Source organism: Misgurnus anguillicaudatus, chromosome 24 (genome assembly GCF_027580225.2).
Source record: "Misgurnus anguillicaudatus chromosome 24, ASM2758022v2, whole genome shotgun sequence".
Lineage (NCBI taxonomy): Eukaryota > Metazoa > Chordata > Actinopteri > Cypriniformes > Cobitidae > Misgurnus > Misgurnus anguillicaudatus.
Window position 1 is genome coordinate 3,932,754 of NC_073360.2, and position 27,121 is coordinate 3,959,874.

The following is a 27,121-nucleotide window of genomic DNA, read 5'->3' on the forward strand; positions in this document are numbered from 1 at the left end:
GATCTCAGGAATTTCCGTGGCATTCTCACGGATTGGTTACTCAACTGTTTTGTCCTATTTTCTTACAATTTTTGCTTCGGTTAAGGGTTAGATTTACATGAAATGACATCCCTACCCAAACCCAACTCTAACCCCAACGCCAGGCAACAGTTGTTTAAAGTTTAGAAAATATAAAAGAATAAATCAGAAAAAATAGTATAAACCAATAGTTAAAGTGACATACTAACGCAAACACCAAATCTAACCCTAAACCGAAGTGAAAATGGTTTGAAAATAGGAAAAAGCAGTTGAGTAACCAATCCGTGAGAATGCCACGGAAAAAGACAGTCCGTAGCAGGGCCACGGAAAAATACTGAGATCCGTGAGAATGCCACGGAAAAATGAGCACAAAATTCCGTGACTATCCCACGGAACTTTGTGAGATCATGTTGCATGCTGTATACCCAGACACGAGACACAATGATTGTGGCCATCCCGGGGACCTATGAACTTGCCACATACAGAACTAGAACACGGACGATATGTTATCTTTAAAAAGACGCATTCTCAGTGACACAATGGAATGTCGGTCTTTAAAAAGACACAAATTCAACTTGTGCTGCTCTTTTAGGAAAGTCATTCTTTGTGCTTGTGCTGAGTTGATGAGGCACGCAGGGTAGAAGCAATGCACACACTCAAGCTCAAGTTCAAAACTGAGAAAATGAAGAGGTGGAAAGGTCGCAAGCCTCTGCTGCAGTTAGCTATTCACCCGACCAACTTCAGGCCGTGAAATTCCCAGCAGGAGAGAGCTTCTTGTGAGGAGATGATCTGCTGTTTTTTTATAGCAAATAAAGCTGATTTGGTAATGCGCCTGCTCCACATTAAATACCCACGGGGCGTGGTGGCGCCAGCTTATGCAAATACCTGCATGCCAAGTTCATTGGCGTTTTGTTAGTTTCTGGAAGTAGATTGTCTCCGCAGAGGGGTTCCCAGTTCGACTGAAAGGGAACAAAACATTCATTTAAAAAATGAAATGAGTTGGACGAATTTGCTGATTCATCTGCGTTTGCTCAAGACCAAACGGAGATGCATTGCAGGCAGGTAGGATTTAGAATTATTAAAGACCTTACACCCGTCTTGTAGAGATAGGGACGAAATCTTATTCATCAATGTTCAAAGACAATCTACAGCATGTTCAAAGACAATCTCCAGACCAGCTTGCATGTGCTTAAACACAAGGGACAGATGTTTAAAATATGTATTTACCATAGACTGTAAAAAATATAGACGTAGTGTCCGTGATGTCACCCATTGGTTTGTGAAGATCGTTTTTGAAGCTTAAAGTAGGCGTTGCCTGCCGTCTCCATCTTGGCCGCGCGTCACTGTGAATCACTCGCAGAAAACCGAAAATGGGTAAAGAGACAGGACATGGGTGAAGATGAGGTGGCTGGTTGTTGAAACCACACCCGCCTAGCTCGATTTTAGTGACAGCAGTGGCCATTTACCCCTCACTCAAGTGGCCACGCCCTTAATTATGCAGAACTTTAAGACTTAATATAATTTAAACAGAGGAGTTACAAAAAACATTCACCCCCCACACAGTTGTCATGAAGGGCAAAATTATCTATATAGACCAAAAACACTTTTTGTTTCAGGCTGAAAACATATTATTTTTTACTGTAAAGTTGGGCATTTTTAATATGATTGTCTATGGGAATGGACTCCCTTTTGGAGCCAGCCTCAAGCGGCCAGTCGATAAATCGCAGTTTAAGTCACTTCCGTGTTGGCTTCATCAGAGAGATCGGAAGGTTGCCCCTCTGTATTTACATTTAAATAGAGCCATGTTACCGCTCATAAATTTACAGTATCTATTCACCACAAAGTCTCTATACTCACACATTCAGTAATTTTGGAAATATGTGGAGTACGAATATGAGTGACAAAATAATTTATTTAGGTGTGTCACACAGGTACGTGTGTTGTTTGGTTGTGTTGTATATCTAATTGTAAATAGCTCTGTCTTGGTGAATAAGGCCAATTTTAGCAAGTCTTCCATATTCTCTGTTATCTGTCCCAATATTTGCTAGTAACTTAATTAGTGCACTTGTTATCATGGTTAATAAAAAGAGCTAGGGGTAGGAGCATCAGGGCAACATATGTTCACAGTTGTGTAGGATCAATTATATTGTCTGATTTAATTTAATATTAAACTGGACCAATAATACAGGATCAAATTCTGTAGATCAGACCCCCCCCCAACAAGAGAGAAATAACCTTTAGAGATGTTGTTAACATTACTTGTCAGTGTTTGTGATCAGGCTAATTAGCATGGGCCAGTGTCCATATATACTGTTGTAAACCAAATGTAACCTTCAATTCTTTAAGAGAAACATGCAAGCGCAGAACATGGTAAGATTTCAACATTTTTATCACTAAAATATCATTGAATGTTACTGTTGATATCACAGATGAACTGAAGCAAAATAATCCTTAATAAGCGATAACATAATTACGTAACTGTATACATTAAATGTTTTCTTATTATGGATTAAAAGAGGAATGACTGACTACCTAAAGACATTACAGTTAAGATGAAAGATCCAATTTTTATAACATGAATGACTTGTCCAATATCCACACAATAACAACTGTTTATTAAATGTATATCATTACAGATAGAGCCATCGCTGGATAATATTTCCAGTGTTTTTGAATTTAGACTCTCCGGACTGAATGAAACAATGGAAAACAGATATGTGTTTTTCTCTTTGACTGCACTGTATTATCCCATAATGATTTTGTGTAATGTAGTTATAATTTTTACTGTCTTTTCATATAAGACGCTTCATGAGCCAATGTACATATTTCTGTGTAATTTATGTATGAATGCACTTTATGGCACTGCTGGATTCTACCCTAAATTCATGTATGATTTATTATCCCAATATCACGTAATTTCCTACGCTGGTTGCCTGATCCAGATATTTGTCATTTATTCATCTGTTTTATGTGACTTTTCAACATTAACAGTAATGGCTTATGACAGGTATGTGGCAATATGTAGACCACTGGAGTATCATTCAAAAATGACTAAGGAAAAGGTTCTTCAATGTATCTTGTTTTGCTGGGTGGCTCCATTTTTTTGCCTGTCTGTTCTTATTGCATTATTGTCAAGACTCACTCTATGTGGCTCTAGTATTGACAAGTTGTATTGTGAAATATGGGGAGTTGCAAAACTTTCTTGTTTTTCTAATACGGTCAATAATGTGTTTGGGTACATTGTAATTCTTCTGTACTTTGGTCATGCTGTATTGATATTTTGCTCATATATTCATTTGATTAGAAAGTGCAGGAGGTCAATGGAGATCAGATACAAATTCATACAGACATGTGTACCACATATGCTTGCATTGATCAATGTGACTGTTGCATTTCTGTTTGATGTACTTTACAGCCGCTATGGCTCAAGAAGTTTGCCACAAAGTGTCCGTAACTTCATGGCCATAGAATTCCTCCTCATACCCCCTATTTTAAATCCCTTGATTTATGGACTAAATCTCACAACAATACGCAAACAAGTTATTGGGCTGTTTTTTTAAGTAAATGTTTTATCAAGTCTAATCCCCCCCTAATGTTTTTCTTGTTTTCGGATGTTTTGTAAGGCTAAATGCTCTAAAGCGAGCCCTTCTCAAAAAGACTTTGTTTTTAAATGAAATTTGTTCTTTTATTATTAATAATATACAAATGCCATTAGGCACAAGAGATTGTGTTTTATAATTATTTTACCACATAAGGAGTGTCGTTAAGAATGAAATTAAGTGGAGTACCTTAAACATTAAATAATGGTATAATTTTTTCATTATAATTGTAATAATTTCAGATGTAACTTTATTCTTTCAGATACAATAAATTGATTATATCTTTACTACTTGATAAGGTTCTAAAACATATCTGACAATACTCAACAAATTTAACATCAAGGTAGCTTACCTCAGTAAGACGCTTATCAAAATATGATGGTCAAGATGTTGCTTGATTCAGAGTCATGTTTAAATGTGCAATTTGTAAGATATTTGCAGTAAAATATCCAAAAACCACTATAGGCCAGTGATATATTTTGTCCAACTGATTTCTATCAATATCTATAATGTTTTCAACTACTTGTAAATCGTGAGAAAATTGCCATTCAAAACATTGACACGGGGCAGTGCAGTCTGCTGTCAATGACGTTAATATCCACTTGACCCTTTGTTACCACCTTTATGTAAAAAGCACATGACAACAGTATTGTGTACAAATGCGGAAGTATGCGTTATCGCCTGTCAGGCTACACGCTTGTTTATGGACTAAGATTACTCTTTACCATCTGTCGCTGGTTGTGTCAGCAAAGACAGCTCCCTTAAGCATACGGGCCAACCAAGCGACCCAAGAAGAGTTTGAAACAAGACGAGAGAGAAAGAATGAGGATCAATATCGGTGTTGTATTATCTGGATGGAGAGAGCTTTGTGACAACATTAAACTAGACAAAGATGCTGATCTTGCTTGTGTTTTACGCGATGGGTGAGTTGTTTTGATTCATAATGCTTCAAAAATCATATGCCATTATATCGATCACAACATTAGTGTGTAGATTGTAATCAGTGCGTCTTCCCGCGCAGGGGCGTAGCAAACTTTTCAAAAGTGTGGGGGATGGATAACATTTTACATTTGATATAAACACACCAGAAACACGTGTACGTGCACCTGGGATGGAATTAAGCACCACCCATGACACAAACACCCTCTCTTCCTACATAGACCTCTTTCTCAAACTGTAACATTCATTTTTCATTGCTCACCTGTGAACCTTCCTGTGCTCTCTCTGAAACTGATGCCTCCAGCAACCTCCTCTCCTAAACAAGGGTGCAGTGATAAAGGATTAAGGCTGTGGTACTAGCAAACCTTAGTGAAATTTGAAAAGTAATATATTAAATTATGCAACAGTTCTTTCTGGTTCTCAAATCTGATTGGCTAAGAGGCGTGCAATATTCTACTGATAACGGCACAGTAACCGCTTCACCTTTCGTATCATGGAGGTCCTCTAAACAGGCTCATCTCTGAATGGAAAAACTGCCCACACACGGACACCCACAAACACGCTGTTTTGAATCACTCTCCGTGTGTCTCATTAGTTCACTAGCTCGTGAATCAGTGTGTGAATCCCAATCGGAAGTTATTATTCCGTCAAAGATCAGCGCTCTTGGATGTTACGTTAAAGTTAATGGAAGTTATGTCTTGTCACATCGTGTGGAGGATTAACACTTGGAAAGAGGAATGTAAACTATTTTTTTTCTGGAGCAATATCTCTTCTCAGAACGCGAAAACACCGTGGAACTGCAGGTAAGCACCGCAGCTTTTAAATGTGGACATTGATCATTTACTTTATCGTGACGTGACTATTAAAACATGTTATGAGATATCGCCACTGATATATTTATAAGCAGCATGCAAAAACATCTCTCTGACACTTATAAAAAAATTTTTTATATAGTACTGACAAGAACAAAGTTTAATAATAATCAAGTGCTCATATCGCGTCAAGAGTAAATGGGAAAGCAATAGCAACGTTATACAAGTATAGTTTTATTAACTTTTACCTCGCGCCAAAACAATAACAACACAAAAGACACTAAATATGAATAAAAAAAACAAGTAATAGTTTGATCATGACACCAAATACTGCTGATTTGATCTCATTTTGACAATCAAAAACAAACAACCCTACTGAAAAATCCAGCTAAGACCAGCATAAGCTGGTGAGCTGGTTTTAGATGGTCCCCAGCTTGGTTTTAGCTGGTTTTGCTGGTGTAGGAAGCTGGTTTTGCTGGTGTAGCAAGCTGGTCTAGCTGTGTTTTGGTCACATTTTAAGCTGGTCTAGCTGGACTTAGCTGGTCATGCTGGAATACCAGCTGTCCCACCAGCATGACCAGCTTTGTCAGACTGAGAGGACCAGCGTAAACCACCTTAAACCAGCAACCAGCTTATGCTGGTTTTAGCTGGATTTTTCAGTAGGGAAGGCTAACATGAGAGCCAGGGAATCCCTGTCAGAGATGTAGCCAGAGAGGGCGGTGGTCAGCGGGGCGAGTGAACACTGACGTCCGCTCATGCTTTTGTTCTCATTCGTATCGAACCTCAATAAGCAAACGTTCAAACAGGCGCTATCTTTACTAATCGACTGCAGATTTAAATATAATACATATACATTCTCGACTGAACTAATCTTAAAACTACACTATGTGACCAAGAAACGGTAATATAAAGAAACGGCTTTTCAAAGCAGCCGAAAGTGTTACCTGTCATTCTGTCCGCCCTCAAATCCGTGGCGGAAGAAGTAGTTCTCAAACAAAGAGCCTTTTAAAATAACTCCGTTGTTGTTTTCTAGTTTTCGTTTTTCAAACGTGTGCCGTCGAACTGTTGTATAAAAGCAATATCGCTCTCGGAGTCGTGTGATATAGCTCTATATCATCACGGCTGTGATTAGGCCAGAGGCACTCGGCCTACGGCCTCGTGCCTAATCACAGCCGTGATGATATAGAGCTATATCACACTCCTACTCAAGCAATATTGCTTAATTAATGCAACAATATATAATGGTAATAGGCTACTGTTGTTTAATGTCACCATTATCAACTTTCAGCTTTCAACTTCACTTACAGGATTTCTCTTGAAAAAGGTGTCAATCCTCTCCTGCCTCTTTCTTTTCTGTATCTTATCAAGGTTCAAGGTTCAATTTTATTGTCATTACTCAGTACAGGTACAGGGTAACGAAATGCAATTAAGATCAAACCAAAAAGTGCAATAGCAGTGGTGCAAAAAGGTTGCATGACTGTAAGACATAATCATGGACTATACATATACACACACACATACACATACATCATATATTTACATACATACATACATACATACATACATATATACACATATATACACACACACACACACACACACACATATATACATACCCATATACATACATACACTTATAAGTTAAAAATAAAGCAAATAAAATATGCTATGAGGAATAAAATCAGCAGGAATTAGAGTTCAATAGAGAAACAGCTCTAGGAAAAAAACTGTTCTTTAGTCTGCTAGTCCTTGCCCGAAGGCACCTGAAACGCCTACCGGAAGGCAGGAGAGAAAACAGTGGGTAGGCGGGGTGAGAGGGGTCCTTATGGATGCTGCGAGCTCTGTGCACACAGCGTTTCTTTTGGGTGTGCTCGATGGCAGGTAGTGGAGCCCCTATGATACGCTGGGCGGTTTTCACCACCCGTTGCAGTGCCTTGCGTTCTGCAACAGAACAACACCCATACCATACTGTAACACAGTTGGTCAGGATGCTTTCTATTGCACAGCGATAGAAGTTCATCTGAATAGTCTGGGAAAGCTTATTTTTCCTAAGTGTTCTCAGGAAGAAAAGGCGCTGGTGGGCCTTTTTGACCAAATTAGAGGTGTTGGTTGTCCAGGACATGTCCGTCGAGATGTGGATCCCCAGAAATTTAAAACTAGAGACACGTTCAACAACCGATTTATTGATGTGGATGGCGTCGTGTATGCCACCTGTTCCTTTTCTGAAGTCCACAATGAGCTCCTTAGTTTTGGTGGTGTTGAGGAGCTGGTCATTCTGCGTGCACCATGTGGCCAGGTGCTTGATCTCCTCCCTATACGCAGTCTCATCATTGTGGCTGATGAGTCCAATAAGCGTAGTGTCGTCCGCAAACTTGATAATAGAATTAGATCCGAACACAGGCTTGCAGTCTGAGGTGAAAACAGAGTATAGAAACGGACTTAGTACACACCCCTGTGGTACACCAGTATTTAGTGTGATGGACGTTGAGCAGGACGTTATAAATAGTGGTAAACTTGACATGGGTCTGACAGGACTGTGACTGCTAAATTTTGCTTACTTGTGCCCTGAAAAGCTTTTCTCTGATGGTCTAAATAAATGTAACAATTTACCGTTTTTACATTAAAATAATATAGGCTACACTTTTCTTTCATTGTTTGCATACCTTTTGAATAACTACGTCATCATTTCTCATTTTTTTCTCCTCAACAAGTACAATCATACACAACAGGTAGTATTAACAAAGTATTCAGCTAATCAACAAACAATGCTCAAAATGTCAAAATCGATTGCACTAGCAATATACCCATAAATACACTGCTAAACAATGGCAATTTGTCCCTCATACTCGTCAATCCCCTGCCTTCTTCATCACAGGTAATACATTGCATGGCCCATAGTCTACTACATGACCGAATTTAGCCAGCTGCTGAACAATAACCCAATTAGCATTAGTCCCACACACATATCAAACTTATTCAAAAATCTCAAAAGCATACATAGAGTTGATTAAAGTATTTAATAACGTTTTTTAAACACTCATTCAAAGTAGCCTACCTGAAAAAGGGAGATGTAAATAAACATAAGTTCCCGTGGAATCCCGCCTCCTCAGCGCGAGCTGACCGATCAATCTAACACACCAAGAGAGGCAGGACTTAAGGCAGAACAGCCAATCATCAGCCGGTAACACTCAAAGCCAGCGTCATGTTTGAGAGGGGAGGGGGAGAGGAGGCAGCGCAGGCAACGCAGCAGACACAAAACGCAAAATACTCCTTTGATATACACTCTAGGGCCGGGACTTTAACGCGTTAATTAAGATTAATTAATTACACAAAAAATAACGCGTTAAACATTTTAACGCATTTTAATCGCACTTATTAATAGAGTCATTCGTAAATGCTGCAGACCCTGTTTTAGTTCGAGAACTCCGGGGTTGTGATGCAGTGGAAATAAAAGTAGACGGAACCTAAACGAACAGCTGATTTTAACGTGACAACGCATCAATTTCAAAGTAAAAATGATTTATTCTGGTAAATGGAGGTTTGCAACGGAGGTTTTGCCCAATAAACATCTACCAACAAACTTCAGATTATTTTAACATGTATCCTAATGTCTGTTATATGTTAATGTTTGAGTATTGTTGGGTTTAAATATTGTTGTAATGTTGTTTTGTTTCAATTTAATTAGTTTATTACGAGTTTAATTTAAAGGCGCAAAAGAGGATGTTTCCGCCGATTGAGAATCCAAAGACCGTTACTGAGTTTTTTAAATAAGCGCATGCGTAAGAACAGCCTCCCTCCTTCACAGCTCATTTCTAGGAAACGCCTTCCATAACTCGTGCACGAGTATTTGAACACGAGTGTTTGTTTACCACTGGCATATGCTGTGTTGCGTCAGTGGATTCATTATGTGAAATGATATGATAATAAACACATAAGACGTAAAGTTAGATCAGTCGACGCTACTCCCATTTCAACTAGCGTGTAGCAGACTGGTCACTGCCTTACAACTACAGTACACGAACAACGTCAATATACCTGAATAACAGTACAACAATAATTATTCCACAAACAAAGATTAATCACTGTTACCTTTCAAAGAGAATTTTTGCGACCTGCGCGTCTGTCTTGACACCTCTCTGTTCCTTCATTGCTCTCCAGTGTTGAAATGTTTCTCCAATAACGACTCTGGTTTGTTTACGTTACTCTGACAATTTTCTCCTCTTCTCAGCGACTTAAAAACTCTTTCTTTTGCGTCCTCTTTCGGGTTTCTTCTCTTCCATGGTGCAGATTCGAGGAGGAAAGCAGGCGCGAACATGAAAACAAACCGAAACTTAAGACGGAGTTGCTATGCGCATGCGTCACTCGTGTTACGTTACTGGAGCGCCCACGTCTCTCACAAGGAACGTAATGGCAGTGATTGACAAGCCAGAGGGCCAATGACGATTGCGATGATTGCATCAACGATTGGCTGATGTTTATAAGGCCCTACCTTATGCACAGATGACAGATCTTAATTTTATTACTTTCAGTGCGCGTAATAAATAGTCTTTTATCATTTAGTAAAGACAGTTTCAGGTAATATTGCAAAAATGTATTAAACAAACATCCTCTTTTCCACCTTTAAGTTTTGTTTGCTTCTTTAAAACGAATTTCGTTTCAAATAATTTGTCTCGTAATTATAAACAATGTTTTGTTGTTAGGTTTTGTGAATATAAATTAAAAAGAACATTAAAAGCAACACCGTGCATCTCATTGATGCATATGCTACCGAATGCCAAAACATGCAGTGAGTAGCCTATATCACTTACTTTTCAAAAAATCAGCCTGGCAGTGCCCAGAAGTTAAATTTACACGCGCATTTAGAGCATACTGTAGCAGCACGTTTGATTTGCGGTGTGCTTAAGACTTTTAAAAATCAACTTCATATTAATTTTAATAGGCTACTTTGACGGAGGACACGCACAGAGAACAGCGACAGCAGGTAAAGGAAAAAAGTTAAACGAATAGAGTCAGTTTGTAAGAACATTTTTAAATTGACTATAAGATCATCAATATGAACTCTGAACAATGAACTATTATAAACATAACAGCAAGAAAAGCTGAAGAGGAACTCGCAACATTAAAGCAATAAGCATTTATGTAGGCTAAAGCTATATATCACCTCTTATTTTTTTTTTTTTAGTTAAGTTTCAATGGTAACACTAAAGGCGCGTACATTATGCAGCGCTTTTCACATCCGAATCCCACTTAAGAAACCTATAAACGATGTGCAACTTAAAAAATATATTATGCACATTTTATATATTTTAATTTTAATATAGGCTATATAGTATATTATGTTTTGTTGTTTTTATACGCGAGGTGGGGCATCCGCGGACATAGGTACCAGAACACAGACAGTCAAAACCTGAGAAGTCCCGAACCCTGCAATATTAAACAAACTACTTTAAGAAATGCGGGTCGGGTATAATATATTTTTTTTCTTTGCGGTCCGAGTTGCGGGCGGGTTGTTTATACATTGACCCGCATCACTGGTAAGCGTCGATAAGAGCATGGTTGTGTGTAAGATATGCAACAAGGAATTCAACTAACACCGCAGCACATCGAGCCTCAAGTATAATCTCAATGCAAAACATACAGCAGCTAGCGTGGACATTAGCCCGACTCCGGGTACAACGACTTGGTTGAACAAAAATAAACAATATTTTGTTAAGCTTATGTATTCAGTCATTATTCATAAAAATCCATGTAAAAATACTTCTTAATGTTCTCAGGTCAAATATTTATATGAGATTAAAATGCGATTAATTTAGATTAATTAATTACAAAGCCTCTAATTAATTAGATTAATTTTTTTAATCGAGTCCCGGCCCTAATACACTCACATGAAACAAGACAGGAACCAGGAAGAAACAAAACGCACGTGTAAAAAACATCAAACACAAGTGCTGAGTCCCAATTGGCCTACTTCGACCTAAAAGTATGTAGTGTTTTTGTGAGGAAAACGTACATACTTTTGAGTGTGTAGCAAAAGAGTATGCACGTTCTGGGACATACTTCGATGAGGTCATGCAACGTGAACGACTGTTAACAATATTTCATTCATTCTTATAACTTATGTCCAATGTAATTTTATTTACTATTACCATCTTTTTTTCTAATCGTTTTTTTTTCACAATACATTTTACAATCTGTTCTACCAACATACCAACATAGGACTTTAAAGCTCACGTAACACATGCTGTTTCTGCATTTCTGATGTTAAAGGATTTTCTTAAAAGAAAAATCCAGATAATTTACTCACCACCATGTCATCCAAAATGTTGATGTCTTTCTTTGTTCAGTTGAGAAGAAATTATGTTTTTTGAGGAAAACATTGCAGGATTTTTCTAATTTTAATGGACTTTAATAGAGCCCAACATTTAATACTTAACTCAACACTTAACAGTTTTTTTCAACGGAGTTTCAAAGGACTATAAACAATCCCAAACGATGCATAAGGGTCTTATCTAGCGAAACGATTGTCATTTTTGACAAGAAATAAAAATACCACAACTTTTCGTCTAGGTCCGGTCCAGCGCGACCTAACGTAAATGCGTAGTGACGTAGGGAGGTCACATGTTACATATATAAAACATTTGCGGACCATTTTAAACAATAAACTGCCACAAAGACATTACAAAACGAAATAAAAATAAAATCAAATATTTTTTTTAAAACTATAATAACCCTGATATGCACGCGACTATTTCCAACAAAAGACAGAAGTCTTAATTACCGCGTGCAACTGGACAAAACTTTCCGAAACTTGTACAAATCCTGGCGAAGTGCATTTGGCACAGAAATGCTCTGTAACATGTCCAACTGCTTTTTTGACACTTTGCCTACGTTTAGCATGAGGAAACAACTCTAAAACTATGTTAATAAGTCAGAATGCTTGAAATACCATTGAACCCCCCCTTTAAATAGGGACAAAATTAATTACAAACACCTGAAACAAATCACAAGTATGGGATCGGGGAAAAAGTGACGAGACCCGGGAAATGCGTGGTCAGAATAAATCAATACTAAAACCACGCATCTCCCACATAAAACATGGTACTGCCAGAACCGTGTCACAAAGACTAGATAAATATCAAGACAAGATTCTGACAGAATCCTGACAAATATAAAAAAAAAACTTTTTGTCTCAACAGGTATTTTTTTGGAATAGGGAAAACTCTTGGTAGAGCCCTGTATTTTAGCCCACAGACAGAGACAGCAAGCTCAATTCGGACCAGTGGCAGCTAGTTGTCACACTTCCGTCAGCTGCCTCATTTTGAGTTTATTAAAGTGACAGTAAAAATAATTTTCTCCCATCTAGTGAAATTGTATTTTGCATTCAAACGAATAGTGCTCTCTAGTGCCTCGCTTTTCCAAATGTGTGTTGCAACTACAATAGCCGTTACGTACCAAGAAGCATGTGTGTTAAGTTGTAATAATGAGGAAATTATGGAATCAATATAGCGCTGTATATGTTTGCAAAAAATAATAATAATAATGCAAAGCAAAATAAAGTTTTACAAAATAAAAATAAAGAGCAAAAAATAATGTATTGCAAGCAATAAGATTAAGAATCTCAAATGAAAAATAAAGCATTGAGTGAAAAAATACAGTATTGCAAAGGAAAATTTATTTTCACAAATATAAATAACCCAGAGCAAAAATAAAAATATAAATGAATGCAGAAATCAATGACTGCTGTAAAAGAAGATTTACTCTGGAATACAACGATTTTGCAAACTAATTAATTTTTTTGCAACTCTGCTATAATTCTGCGTTTTAATAAACTGTGTCTTTGCAATGCTGTTTTCCATTTGCGCTTCAATTTTCTTTGCGCTTCACCAGCTAAACCAGCATTAGCACCAGCATCCCATGATGGTGACCACCAGCTAATCCAGCATAGACCAGCATAATTCCCATGCTGATTTGATGCTGTTTTTTTCAGCAGGGGGGGTTTGCAAAAAGTGATGCATCGGAAATGTTTCTCAATCCGAAGGCTGCATATGTCATCAAGCCTGATTTATTTGTTAACTAAGCATATTACAAAAATTTATGATTAACTAAGAATAATAATCAACTTTGATGACGTATTCAGCCTATAAATGTGACCTCTGGAGGATGCAGCCTTTGGATTGAGAAATGGCCTCGGTTAACTTATTCATCTGTGGAGTTTACATATAAATAAAATTTTAGTTTCCGCTTTATGCATAAGTTGAATATTTTCAACTTGGACGAAAACGCGTTTGAGGCAAATATCGCATTTTCGCGGCAAACGTGCCACCCATAAACCATATCCAGCATCTTTGCATTGACTTTGTATGTAATCTACTCACGCAAATCATTGAACTCGCGTCTGGTGTGAACCCACAGCGTGCTGATGCAAAAGCGGCTCTCTCAACCAGGGACGGATTGGCAATCTGTGCGTTCTGAAAAAGTCCAGAACGGCCGTTCAACGGAGGGCCTTCGCCCAGCAGTTGGCAAAAAAAGTCTAATACGATCACTTATGCTGCTATGTGTAAAAAAAAACGAGGAAGAAGAGTCGGCCTACACAATATAAAAATAAATAAAACTTGCGTGAAAATTAACGTAATGCGCAACTACTGTTAGAGACAGACGTGATGTGAGTGTGCGTGTATGTGAGAGAGAGAGAGAGAGAGAGAGAGAGAGAGAGAGGCGCAGGCGCGATTGAACAGTGGAAACGTAAAAACAATACATAGGTTACTTTGTCATTTTGTTCATATGGGACATCATTCAAACTGCAAAGTGTTTGCTTATATTTGTGTACAGTCACAATAAAACAAAACTTTTGTCAAACTGTAAACTCATGCATAAGGCATGCATTGCTACCACTCTAAACATGCTAATAAACAAGAAAGGGGGCTTAATAATTGACCAAATATTAGTTTAACCAAAAAATCCTAGCTTGCACTTTCTGTCTGTCTTTCATCAGAGTGCAGTCTTTCCTTGTCTTTCATATTTGTGTTTAGTATTTTGGAATTGGCAAAGACCTGGTGGCTTTTTGTGAAAGCTTTACAGACAAAATTAATAGGGCCTAGCCATTTTCATTATTTCACAGCCTGATTATACATCAAAATGTAATATGACCTTGACAAAATATTAAATAACCTTGTCTGATAGTCTGACAGTATTGTGGCATAGTATCCAGGGCTGTTTTTTAGCCCCAGTCCCCCCCCTGCTCTCACCCAACAGTGCTACTGCGTGCATCACCAATCAGTGTCCCAATGGCAACATTCACTCTAACTTTAGTTCCCATAGTGCAGGGCTTGACATTAACTTTTTGAGGAACTTGTCCTGTGGACAAGTAAATTTATGTTTCACTTGTCCATGCACAAAAGTCACTTGTCCGGGTAAAGATTTATAATATCATGTATTTTTTGTGTTTTGCTAATCAGTGGCGGAGCAAGGGATTTTTCATAGGGGTGGCCAGGCAGGGGCCAGCAGTTACTCTGGGGTGGCACATAAAATCTCCATCATCCAACCTTAAAATACTTTTAAGTATTATGTGTTAATCAGAATAATGTATAACATACAATTGCTACAATACTTAAATTTTAATTAAAATGAATTGAGATTAACATATACAATTTATAATCATAATTTAACCTCATGTTTTTTTTTACTATTTAATCAAATAAATCTTTTGAAAATTTACTTTGAAGGCCACTGAAATGTATTTTACTAAGATTCATTTGGCTGCTTCTTGCTACTCTTTCTGAAGAATGATGCTATATCTGCTGCCTTTCTCTTCATTTTTCTCACATTTCAGTGGTTGTCTGACATTGAACACTAAAGCAAAACATTAAAGCATTACCATGTTTTAAAAAACTTATTAGGGTAAATGTATCTAGATTATCTGTTTTATATAAAATCAATCTTAATCCTAGCATTTACGCTGTAATGTTTGTGTGGGATTTTTGAATACAGTGACGAACTCTGTCAGATTCAAATCGGCTGTCGTCACACACACATAAACGCGCTGGAAGAGAGATTCTCATTATAAAACAGATTCTTAAACCAGATTTTAAGCCCATTATGTGTTTTTACCGAACTTTAGGGGAGAAAAAATACGGACTTAAATCTTTTATTTGACTCACAGTGATGAAAACACGGTTGAAGTGTCTGTCATTTATATTCACGCCGGAGCCTGAAGAAACATCACTCTTCACTCCACTCCATGCCGTCCCGTCCCTCCGTGTTCGGCGATATCAGACCGCAGACGCGCGCAGCTTGTTTAGGAACAACATAAGTGTGTGTCGCGCGCTGCGCTCTCTGTTCAATAATTGTTAACGGCACATAACGTTAAGTAACATTGTTTGAAATTTAACTTGTCCGGTCGGACAACTAATTTTCTCTTACACTTGTCCTTCAAAAAATTCACTTGTCCCGGACAAGCGGACAAGCCTTAATGTCGAGCCCATACAAAAGGAAATTAATGGAAATTAAACTAAATATAGAGTAACTGCTCATGGGAAAACAATATGAAGTTCTGAGAAGTTCACAAAAAAGAATATACAAGTCAGACAAATGATAAAAGAAACAGGAGCACTGTTCTGTATCCTGTTACATATGCAGGCTCCATACGTCATTAAAACTGATTTATTTCAGTTAACTGATCATTAGATTCCAAAAAGCTTGTCAGATTCTACAGGCATGTAACTATTTTATCTTTTTGTATAAAATTTTTTCACCCAGCACCAAGGTCTTTTTTCTCGTTTAAGTTACCTAATTTAGTGTTATTTTATGGACAGTTTACACTGCTATATTATCTGTATTGTCAATTTCAATAAAAAACTGAGCATTACATTCGCAAGCCATAAGCATATCATAATAATTTACGCAAGAATAACCAGTAAACTTTATAATTGTTAATATTCTGATATAAGACATATGCACAGTGGCGAAGCTGAGTTGTGGCCCACCCAATCAGAAGGCCATTTTCCAGACAAATGTGTAAATAATTTAACAAAAATAAATAATAGTACTACGAATAGACGTCTTATCACACTATAATTTCATATATGTAATAAAATTATAAGTATAATTAAAATATAAAATATAACTGCAAGTGTCACGCCCAGGGGCTGGCTGTGCTTTGACTAAAGCCACGCCCCTTCTCAACTTCCACCTCGAGGAGGTCCCCAAAGCCAACCCAATGACCAGACAACGAGAGCAGGTAAAATTTAAAACAATCTTTATTTATTAAATATTTAAAAGGAATGGGGAATTGGGGAAAGGGCAATTTAAAACTAAATGTTTCTCTGGCTCCTCCCTCCAGGGGGTCTGTAGTACTCGGCCAGGCAGGGGCAAGGGGCAACGGGGGTGTAAACCACCGTAAGCCGGGGGAAGGGGACGTCAGGCTCCGACCTGGTCCCTGCTATCCGTGGCGCCCTCCTTCTTCCTTCCTGGAGGCAGAATAAATATTTGTGTGACTGGTGAATGGACTCTTCGCTGCTTGCGTACCTTTCTCTGTTCGTTTCCTCTGGTGTTCACTTTCTCCCTTTCTCTCTCCACAGACAACAGCTGGGACATAAGACACAGTTAGTTCAACTTGGCTTTCTCACCTCTTCGCTGCATACAGCCTACAGTAAGTATGAGGTTTGTTCTGTTCGTTTTGTCTGGCGTTCACTTTCTCTCTTTCTCTCTCCACAGACAGCGGCTGGGACACAAGACACAGTTAGTTCAACTTGGCTTTCTCACCTCTTCGCTGCATACAGCCTACGGTAAGTATGAGGTTTGTTCTGTTCGTTTTGTCTGGCGTTCACTTTCTCTCTTTCTCTCTCCACAGACAGCGGCTGGGTGCGGTGCCCTCCTGTTCAAAATGGATCACAGACCTGGGGGTTATTTAGTTGAATCAGGTAAACTCGGCGGACTTACGGTACTTGATTTCTCTCAATGGGTCAGATGGGACATGTAGTTTTCCATGTAACGTCGGGGGCGAACCCTCTCGACGGGCGCGTTAGTCACAGAGGGGTGTACACGTCGCACCGTCACACCAAGGCCGAGCGGTGCCCTCTCACGTCACCATTAGGCGATCTTCCACCGGACAGGGGCGCCCTTTCGTAGGGACCTCAGGACGGGCGGGATTCCCTACACCACGTTCTCTGCAACAGTAAGTATTTCGTAGATCAAAATATCCACAATAACATTTCCCTAGTCGTACTCACATATCCACTAGTCTCCCAGCTCTTCACCGCCGCTCTTCAGCAACCCCCAGATGTCTAAACAGGACTCGTTTCAGGGCACCACTCCATCACTCGTAGCTAGAAGCACACTCACAACGTACAGTATAATAATTTTCCACCAGGGCCGACAGCCTCTTTGTTCTCCCAGACAAAATGTATAAAGGCGGGGGTTTGTCTGACGAGACACACACAGCAATACACAGCAAACATACACAGCACCACGCTAAAGTGAAATTTTCCACGGCACAAAGACTCACCCACCACAATCGTGTGCACATAAAGGACGCCCGTCTTCACCCACCTTGCCCGAGTCCGATTGGCGATGGATCTTGCGGCCTTAGTGGTGGTCTCGTCACTGTGGCTGGCTTCAACCCAAAATCTCCTCGGCTCACCCAACACGCTTCCCTAGGGGTAGGGCCGCTCTCCTTTTCCCGGAGGTATTCGCTAAAAGACAGGTTAGTAATACACAGTGTCTGTACAACAATACTGTTACTCACTCGATACTTTAAAGGGTTTATTTCTCCCCCTCTGCTCTGATCTACTCGACCGGCAACGTCAGCTCTGCAACAGTGTCTCACTTCCAAATGTTTCCACAATTTCTTCACAGTTGGTACTCACACAACTCTGCTTCTTCTCCTCTTAATGTATCTTCATATGCATAGTTTCCGTTCGTCTTTCAGCCCTTAAGGTTCACACTTACTTCCAATATATAACTTCAGCTGGAGAGAGAGAGTCCGACCGCCACCAATAGCGTGTCGAGTGAACCCACACAATGACAACAGTCACAACGCCCAACAGTCACAAAAAATGCCCCCAACTGTAATTTAAGTTGATCTTAAATACCATCTTGTTCGGCGTATCCTCCAATCACTGACCGCTGTTGTTAACTAGGCACAGCTGTACTCAATTCACCGATTTTCCTCCTCGCGGCGCTACCGGAAGTTCCGGTGTTCTCTCTTTCCGGTCCGGGTGGAACACTTCCGGACGGAACCAAACTTCCCAAATTTTGGTTCCGCCCCTAAAAGATCGTCACCTTGTGACACAAGTTTGCATGTTCAGGCAGTTTCGCAGTTTTCTTTTACCCTATAGGTGCACACGCTTGTCAACATGAAACATTGAATATGATTCGTCAGTCATTGTTAGTTCCGCCTACGCGCGATTTTACTGGATTTGAAAATAGCGAGTCGCAAATCATCGAGTTTAACAGCCTTTCCACAATGACATCTGCTATTGTCTGTTTACTTTTGGAGACAGAGACTATTACATCACTCATGGAAATGTTGGATTACTGAGGATATCTTTTCAAACATCAACAAAATGAAAAGAGCACTTATTACTTTGATAATGACGTCATGCTGTGTTGAAAGACTGTTCTTCACCACATAATGTATAAAAACATAAAACGTTACGCTCATTGATGATAAATGCTCGTCTGAGAAATGTATTTCTGCTTTTTTTGCGCGAAGGGACATTGTGATCAAAGATATTGGACTTTGTTATTATGATCGAGACTTTCTCCATCTTTAACCAGAAGCCCCGTCTCAGACTAATACAGGACATGTAAAGGTGAGTTTAGACATTTTCTTAATGTATATAGTGGTGTCATTATTATTTACAGTTTGTCAACTATTTAGGGGGGCAGACTCTGTGTCGTGTCATAGGCTGTATGATTTACTGTTGTTGGAATATTTACACTTAACACTTTTGTATTGCGCCATGTTGTTTGATGGCCATTTTCTGATTAAATAACAATCTCTCAAACGAGTTCTTTCACGTCATGCATTTTGCTGACGAGGAATGACATACCATTGTTCGGATCTACGTTCACGCAACATAAATAACGTAAAAACTAATTTTGTTACTAATTCAGTTTTGAGCTCTGTGTTTTCAAGTGGATTAATAATTTGGTGGGGCACTGCCCATAGACTGTATAAAACAGGCACAGCCCCACCTGCCCATATACTGTAGACAAGCTACTGTTGGTTATTTATAAGTTGTTTTATAATTTTCCACTTGAAACATTGTGCTGCCTGCATGGCATCAAGGTAACTTGGCTTAGGTAACGTTTTCAAGCACACCAAAGCTTTTAAACGTGGCTGAAAATGCCTGGAGGACGCCGAATGCCAGATGTTTTTTCAGCGGAGGGCTTTGTTTGCTGTGATACTTGAGCTGTGAGGCGGTTGGTTGTTGTGATATTTGTTCCGCCCTTTGACCACTGTGATTGGACGGCCGTGTGAGAACTTACATTGACGAGCTGAGCTTTTCACCAAAAGTTGAATATTTTTCGACCACAGCTCTGAAAAAACGGACAGCTGCTGGCTGTTTTGAAAAAAGCAGCGCTTCCATTGTGGAAGAACATACGCCGGCCACGGGCTTAAACACTTTGTTGTGCACGCCCCCAGTTTATGTACATTCTATGCTTTGCCCACCCTGTTTTATAAAGGCCCACCCACTTAAACATTTCTGGCTTCGCCACTGCATATGCAGCCTACAAATGAGACCTCACGAGGGCGCTATTTCGTTTGAGAAATTGTCATCATATCCCAGACTCGTGCATCACTTTTTGTGATACCCCTGAAATATTTCCGTTGTCATTTCTTCTGTTTGCAGCACGTTTCTGTATTCGTTCATGTTGTGGGATATTGCAGCGCTTTTATGTATTCGTTCGTGTTTTGAGAATTTGCAACACGTTTCTGTATTTGTTTGTGCTGCGAGCATCTTGCTGCGAGTCAAACTGATGAAGATGTTTTCTTAATTTGTTGGTGTTTTTTCTATTTGCATGTGTTTTATTTCATTGCAGTGGAGTGACTCCTCTCGGCCACCGTAGTAACAGCATGTTTACTCTATCTCTCACAGATGTAGGACACACTTTGCATGACTTGATGGTTAGTGTCTTAATACTATAGGAAAGATTGCTTATGGCTTGTGTAACCTTTTCATGAGCATATAAAAAAATTTTGTTTTGTGTGTTCCAGGTGTTGTGAATTGGAAAAAATAAAACATTCAAGGCTCATCTGACAACAATTATCCTCTTTGAAAGTTTATGTACACTGAATTAAAGTTTATTTTATTCCATTTTCATTGTTTTTATTTCATATATTTTTTTTATAATTGGAAAGCAATTAGAAAGCATAAACCTGATAGGAAAGCAAAGGATTTACCAAGATGTTCAGATAACTTTATTATGAAAAGCCTTTTTGGTTTACCTGGTAGTGAAATACCAATCTTATGCACTTGTAATTTTCAAACATGCAAGTTATGTTCTCACATTGATTAATATTTGACATTAAGGTAACAATCACTTTAGCCTTCCACTAATATCAGTTTGAAGGGAAAGATTTTATAGCATTAACCATACATCCAAGGAGACCAATCTACTTCGAGAAACTAACAAAACACCAGTGAACTTGGCATGCCGGCATTTGCATATGTTTGCGCCGCCCCACAGGTATTTAATGCAGGTGCATTACCAAATTAGCTATATTATTTGCTGAGAATGCCAAGCATCCGTGCCCAGCCTGGTTATAGCAATGGAACAGCAAACTGTGGCGATGATGAGGATGGTGGGTTATGAGCCCGGTCAATGCTCCGCTGTGCCTTCTGGATAGAGGAAGGGAAGGACAATGGGTTATGTAAGGAATATAATGGTAAAATGTAGAATGGTTCCTGTTAGACAAAAGGTAAAGTTTTTGGGACAGTGGGGACAGACAAGTGTTCATGCTTGATATATAACATGTAGTATCCTTGCGCTGTTACAGCAACTGCAGAAAGACAAAACTCTGACATGCATCCATCACACATGTACAGATATATATATATATATACAAACACACTCATGCACTCACAGGAGTCCCAGATAGGAGAAAAACAAAGTGAAGTTACATAGCACATTCAATTTTCACTCTCTTATTAACCCCGGGTCCAGTGGACCCGAACACCAAATATGTAATATAAATGTGTAGGGTGGTGTACAGTGTACAGTCATAATAAAGTTGTTTATTTTTATGTTCTTTATAGAAAATGAGCCAAGGCCAATGAATCTGAGGTTGAAACAACAATTAAAGGGATAGTTCAGCCAAAAACGATATTAAACCCATTATTTACTCACCCCCAAGCTGTCCAAGTTGCGTGTCCATCGTTTTTCAGACAAACACATTTTCGGATATTTTAGAAAATATTTTAGATCTTTCTGTTGATTAAATGTAATGTTACGGGGTCCAGCAATAGTCCACGACCTTCAAGTCCAAAAAAAGTGCGTCCATCCTTCACAAATTAAATCCAAACGGCTCCAGGATGATAAACAAAGGTCTTCTGAGGGTAATCCGTGCGGTGTTGTTGTAGAAATATCCATATTTAAAATGTTATTAACGTAATTAAATACCTTCCGGTAGCGCCGCCATTTTAGAGTCATCCGCATTCAGGATGAGATCTTACGCAGCATACAGCGGTTTCTCTGCTGCTGCTCTGTCCCCCGCCCTCCGAATTTGTCATACGTCACTAAGAAAAGTGCGTACACTACGCTAATACTCTCTCCTGAGTCTAAGATGGCGGCGCTACCGGAAGGTATTTAATTACGTTAATAACATTTGGTAATGGTAAATGGACTGCATTTATATAGCGCTTTCATAGACCAATGGCCATCCAAACCGCTTCCTAGCGGTGGGAGAAATACAAAACGTGGAGTGGACCATAGCGTACTGCGGAGCTTACAGAGACTTTCACCATCAGCTCTGTCTACTGCAACTATGGAATTATTTAACACACAATCTCTCACAAATAAATCATTGCTTATCCATGATCATATTCTGGATAGAGGATTAGACTTTATGTGCCTAGTGGAAACTTGGCACAAAACAGGGGATCACTCATCATTAAATGAAGCCTGCCCCCAGGGTTATGTCTATATGGAAAAAGCACGCAGATCTGGACGTGGGGGTGGTTTGGTTGTCATCCATCGGGATGAATTGAAACACTCTCCTCTGCCACTGCCTGATTTTACCTCAATGGAATGTATGGCCTTCAAATGTAAACCTCCATACTCCATGACAGTGCTTCTTATATACCGTCCCCCCAAACCACACTCCTCATTTCTCCCTGAAATACATGATTTACTCACATCACTCTGTTCCATATCAACCAGAATTGTTTGTTTGTTTAGATACAGCCCCTATGAACAGCCTGGAGGTAAAAGATCTGGGTGTATCCGACCACAAGTTGATCTCTATGGCCCTTACATTTTCACTGCCCATCATCAGACCCAAGCGCCAAATATCTTTTCGGAACTGGAAACAACTAAACCCAATTTCCATCATGGGAGACCTCCAACCTCATATAAATTACCCAGTTACTAAAACGATGGAAGGACTAGTGGAACATTACAATACATCTCTGAGTAGTGTTTTTGACCTCCATGCCCCTGTCCGGACACGGGAAGTCAACTTTGAACGCTCTGCCCCATGGTTTACACAGGAACTGCGGCAAATGAAAACTAAGGGACGTATCCTGGAACGCCGCAGTAAACAGACTGGTCTAACTGTGCATAATCTTGCTTTCCGCGACTATCAAAAGGCTTATCTTAAGTCCTTAAAGGATGCACGCTCAATATTTTACTCCAACCTCATCAATAAGAACACTGGAAATTCTAAGCATCTTTTTTCTACAGTAAACAATCTCCTGAAGCCAAAATCATCTTTACACACTGAAACCACAGTGGAGCGATGCAACAGCTTCATTGATTGTTTTAGATCTAAAGTCAATAGCATTCGTTCTTCAATATCTGGTTCCTCCTCATTGTCTCCACCGTCTTTCAACCCACTGTTCGGTGGATTGACAATTCTATCACACTTTACTGAGGTTCAGCAGAACCATGTTGAGGAAACCATTAAAAAAATGAAGCCGTCCACCAGCACCTTGGATCCTATCCCGACTGCTTTGTCACTCATTCCCAGTGTCAGCCCTATCATTACAGAGTTTATTAATCTCTCACTCAAGAATGGCGATGTCCCTCTGGCCCTTAAATCTGCTGTCATCCGTCCAATACTTAAAAAAACATCCCTAGACCCAGAAGTTTTGGGAAATTATAGGCCAATCTCCAACCTTACTTTTCTGTCAAAGGTTCTAGAGAAGGAAGTGGCCACTCAGCTTCATAACCATCTAGAACACAATAACTTATATGAGATATTTCAATCAGGCTTTCGCTCGGCTCAGAGCACTGAAACAGCACTGCTCAGGGTGACAAATGACCTTCTCATGGCAGCTGATTCCGGATCACCTTCATTGCTCATTCTACTTGACCTAACAGCCGCATTCGACACGGTTGACCATGCCATCCTTCTGGATCGTCTCCAAAATGCAGTTGGACTTACAGGAACAGCACTGCAGTGGTTTAAATCCTACCTTTATGGTAGGACTGAACGTGTTATACTGGGAGACTATGAGTCCAGGCAGCTCCCTGTTACATGTGGTGTTCCGCAGGGGTCGGTTCTAGGACCGATTCTATTTATTCTCTACCTGCTCCCTCTTGGCTCTGTCATCAGCAGACATGGACTGTCATTCCACTGTTACGCCGATGACTTACAACTTTATATTAAAACTGCCCAAAGTCCCTCCACAGTCTTGTCACGACTCGACACATGTCTTCTGGAAATAAAGGCATGGATGGAAAGCAACTTCCTCCAACTAAATTCTGGGAAAACTGAGGCATTACTCATTGGCACCCCGCATCAGATCCACTCTTCTCTGGTATCTCAGTTCACCTTGGACGGCCAAACCATCACGTTCTCCTCCTCAGTTACAAACCTAGGGGTTAGGTTTGACCCGCAGCTGACCTTCAACGAACACATTAAATATATTTGTAAAACTTCCTTCCACCATCTTCGAAATATCTCAAAACTAGGTCTTTTCTAACTCTTTCGGATGCAGAGAAACTTGTACATGCCTTTATTTCCACCAGGTTGGATTATTGTAATGGACTCTTCACTGGGATTTCTGCCAGAAACATGCAGAAGCTACAATACATCCAAAATAGCGCTGCCAGAGTCCTCTTGAGAGTCCGAAAATATGATCATATAACTCCCATCTTACATTCACTGCACTGGCTACCTGTTTCATTCCTGATTGACTACAAAATTGTACTGCTCACATATAAATGTATCACTGGGCATGCACCACCTTATTTACACGAACTCATCACCTTGAAACCCTCCCCCCGCACTCTAAGATCATCAGGCCACCTACTTCTTCATATCCCAAAGACAAATCTTTGTACTATGGGGGACCGAGCATTCTGTTCAGTTGCACCACGGCTTTGGAATCATCTCCCATCTGAGTTGAGAGAAATACAGAGTTTGGACACTTTCAAGGCTGAACTAAAGACTTTTTTATTCAGAAAGGCTTATTTGTGCTGATAATTTTATTGTTTTTATGGTTTTACTTGCATATTTTTGTGTAATTATTATTGTCGCTGTCCTTGTAGCCCTTTGAGATTCTTCGGAATGAAAAGGGCGTTATAAATAAAATGTATTATTATTATTATTATTATTTATTTTTGTGCATTTTCGACCGCTTCTCTCCAGATTACTGAGGAGATGTTATGTGGACGAGTCCCTCTCATGTCATTTAATCATGAGCGGGAGTAATGACGGGTTTAAATGGACGCGAACTTATATTATGTCAGAGTCCAATGCTTATGTTTTAAGTAAACGTTACATGTCCGTGTATATGTAAGAGCTTTCTCTGATACTGGTGAAATAAGATCGCTCAACTTTCACACGCTTGTACAATGAAACGAAAGACATGCAGATCAGACGCTTTTATCAATGTAAGGCTAAAAATAGCGCTGTACACCGTGACCGTGTGTTTGTGTTAGAGGTCAGAAAAGAAGAAAAACATTTATATTAGTACCTCAGATTACATAAATGGGTGGAGAGACGGCGTGTGGCTGTTCGAACACATTAAACCACATGCATGGTTACACTAACAAGTGTATAACCATGCTATAGTTAGCAAAAGAACTATAAAACTTCAAGTTTAAAACATAGACTATATATAGATGTAAACGAATATGCTGAATTACCTGTGGAGAAGATAGAAAGTACGCAACTTCTGTGTCCCTTAAGCCTCATGATCTTGGTAAACTAACATTAACTTACTCCAATATTGACTTTGGTATTGATGTTTTTCCTGTCGCGTTGTCGTTTTAAATCCCCGTTTAGCTTCCTTGGTGACGTGTTTTAATGTCCTCGAGAATAGTTCTTCAACAGGCTTTCAAATCTGCCTCAAATCAAAGCATTAGATCGCGGGATCATCACGGTGTGCGGCTGTAGTAAGATCCGAAGGATTCAGTCTACGCAAGTCGCATATCCGGGCTGCATAAGTCATCAAGCCATGTTTATTTAAATTAACTGAGCATTACATTCGCAAGTCATAAGCATATTACATCAATTTACAATTAACTTAGAATAATTGTCAGCTTTATAATTGTTAATATTCTGAAATAAGTCTCGATGACATTTACCGCCTACACATGCAACCTCCAGAGGCTTCAGCTAGTGCCAGCGTGAGTGTAGTCTGAAAGCGTGAAAGGCGGAGCTTGAATTTCAGGAATGTCCCTCATCGGCGAATGTATTTCAAAGATGGAGGCACAACATGGATGCGCCAGTTGAGCGACTCGACCGTATGTATTTTAAATAGCAGATTCTACACTTAAAGGCGGAGTCCATGATGTTTGAAAGCCAATGTTGATATTTGAAATCACCTAAACAAACACCCCCCTACCCCAATAGAATCTGGACCTTCAGTTGATAGACCCGCCCCACACATACGCAACCCGGCATTTGATTTGATTTTATTTGCTATAAGTGTGTTTTGGTAGTCGGCCCGTCTCCTTTTCCAACGTGTTTTTCAAACATCGTGGACTTCGCCTTTAAGAGAATACTTTGATTAGTGGGGTGGAAGTAATTACACATGAATGAGCACATACTTTTGAAAGAAAACATGGGTTTTTGCTAAGAATTAACTCAAAAAAGTACACAGTGGAGCTTTAAATAGAGCCGCGTTACCGCTCATAAATATACAGTATCTATTCACCACAAAATCTCTATACTCACACATTCAGTAATTTTGGAAATATGTGGAGTATGAATTTGAGTGCTACAATTGCAAAGTTGAATGTATCTGACAAAATAATTTATTTAGGTGTGTCACACAGGTACATGTGTTGTTTGGTTGTGTTGTATATCTAATAGTAAATAGCTCTGTCTTGGTGAATAAGGCCTATCTTAGCAAGTCTTCCATATTCTCTGTTATCTGTCCCAATATTTGCTAGTGACTTAATTAGTGCACTTGTTATCATGGTTAATAAATTGAGTTAGGGGGATCATTTTTCTTTAGATTTTGTTTCGAACCATAATTCTAACTTTTATAGGGTTCACAGTTGTGTAGGATCAATTATATTGTCCCTTTTAATTTAATATTAAACTGGACCAATAATACAGAATGAAATTGTCTA

At 39.3% G+C, this 27,121-nt stretch overlaps 1 protein-coding gene across 1 annotated transcript; it reads left to right on the forward strand.

The window, feature by feature from the left end:
* Positions 1 to 2,204: 2,204 nt before the first annotated feature.
* On the forward strand, positions 2,205 to 3,852 carry LOC129437288 (olfactory receptor 1D2-like). The gene has a single exon (XM_055195445.2). The coding sequence runs from the start codon at positions 2,721 to 2,723 to the stop codon at positions 3,576 to 3,578; it is 858 nt and encodes a 285-aa protein (XP_055051420.2). The 5' UTR covers positions 2,205 to 2,720; the 3' UTR covers positions 3,579 to 3,852.
* Positions 3,853 to 27,121: the final 23,269 nt, after the last annotated feature.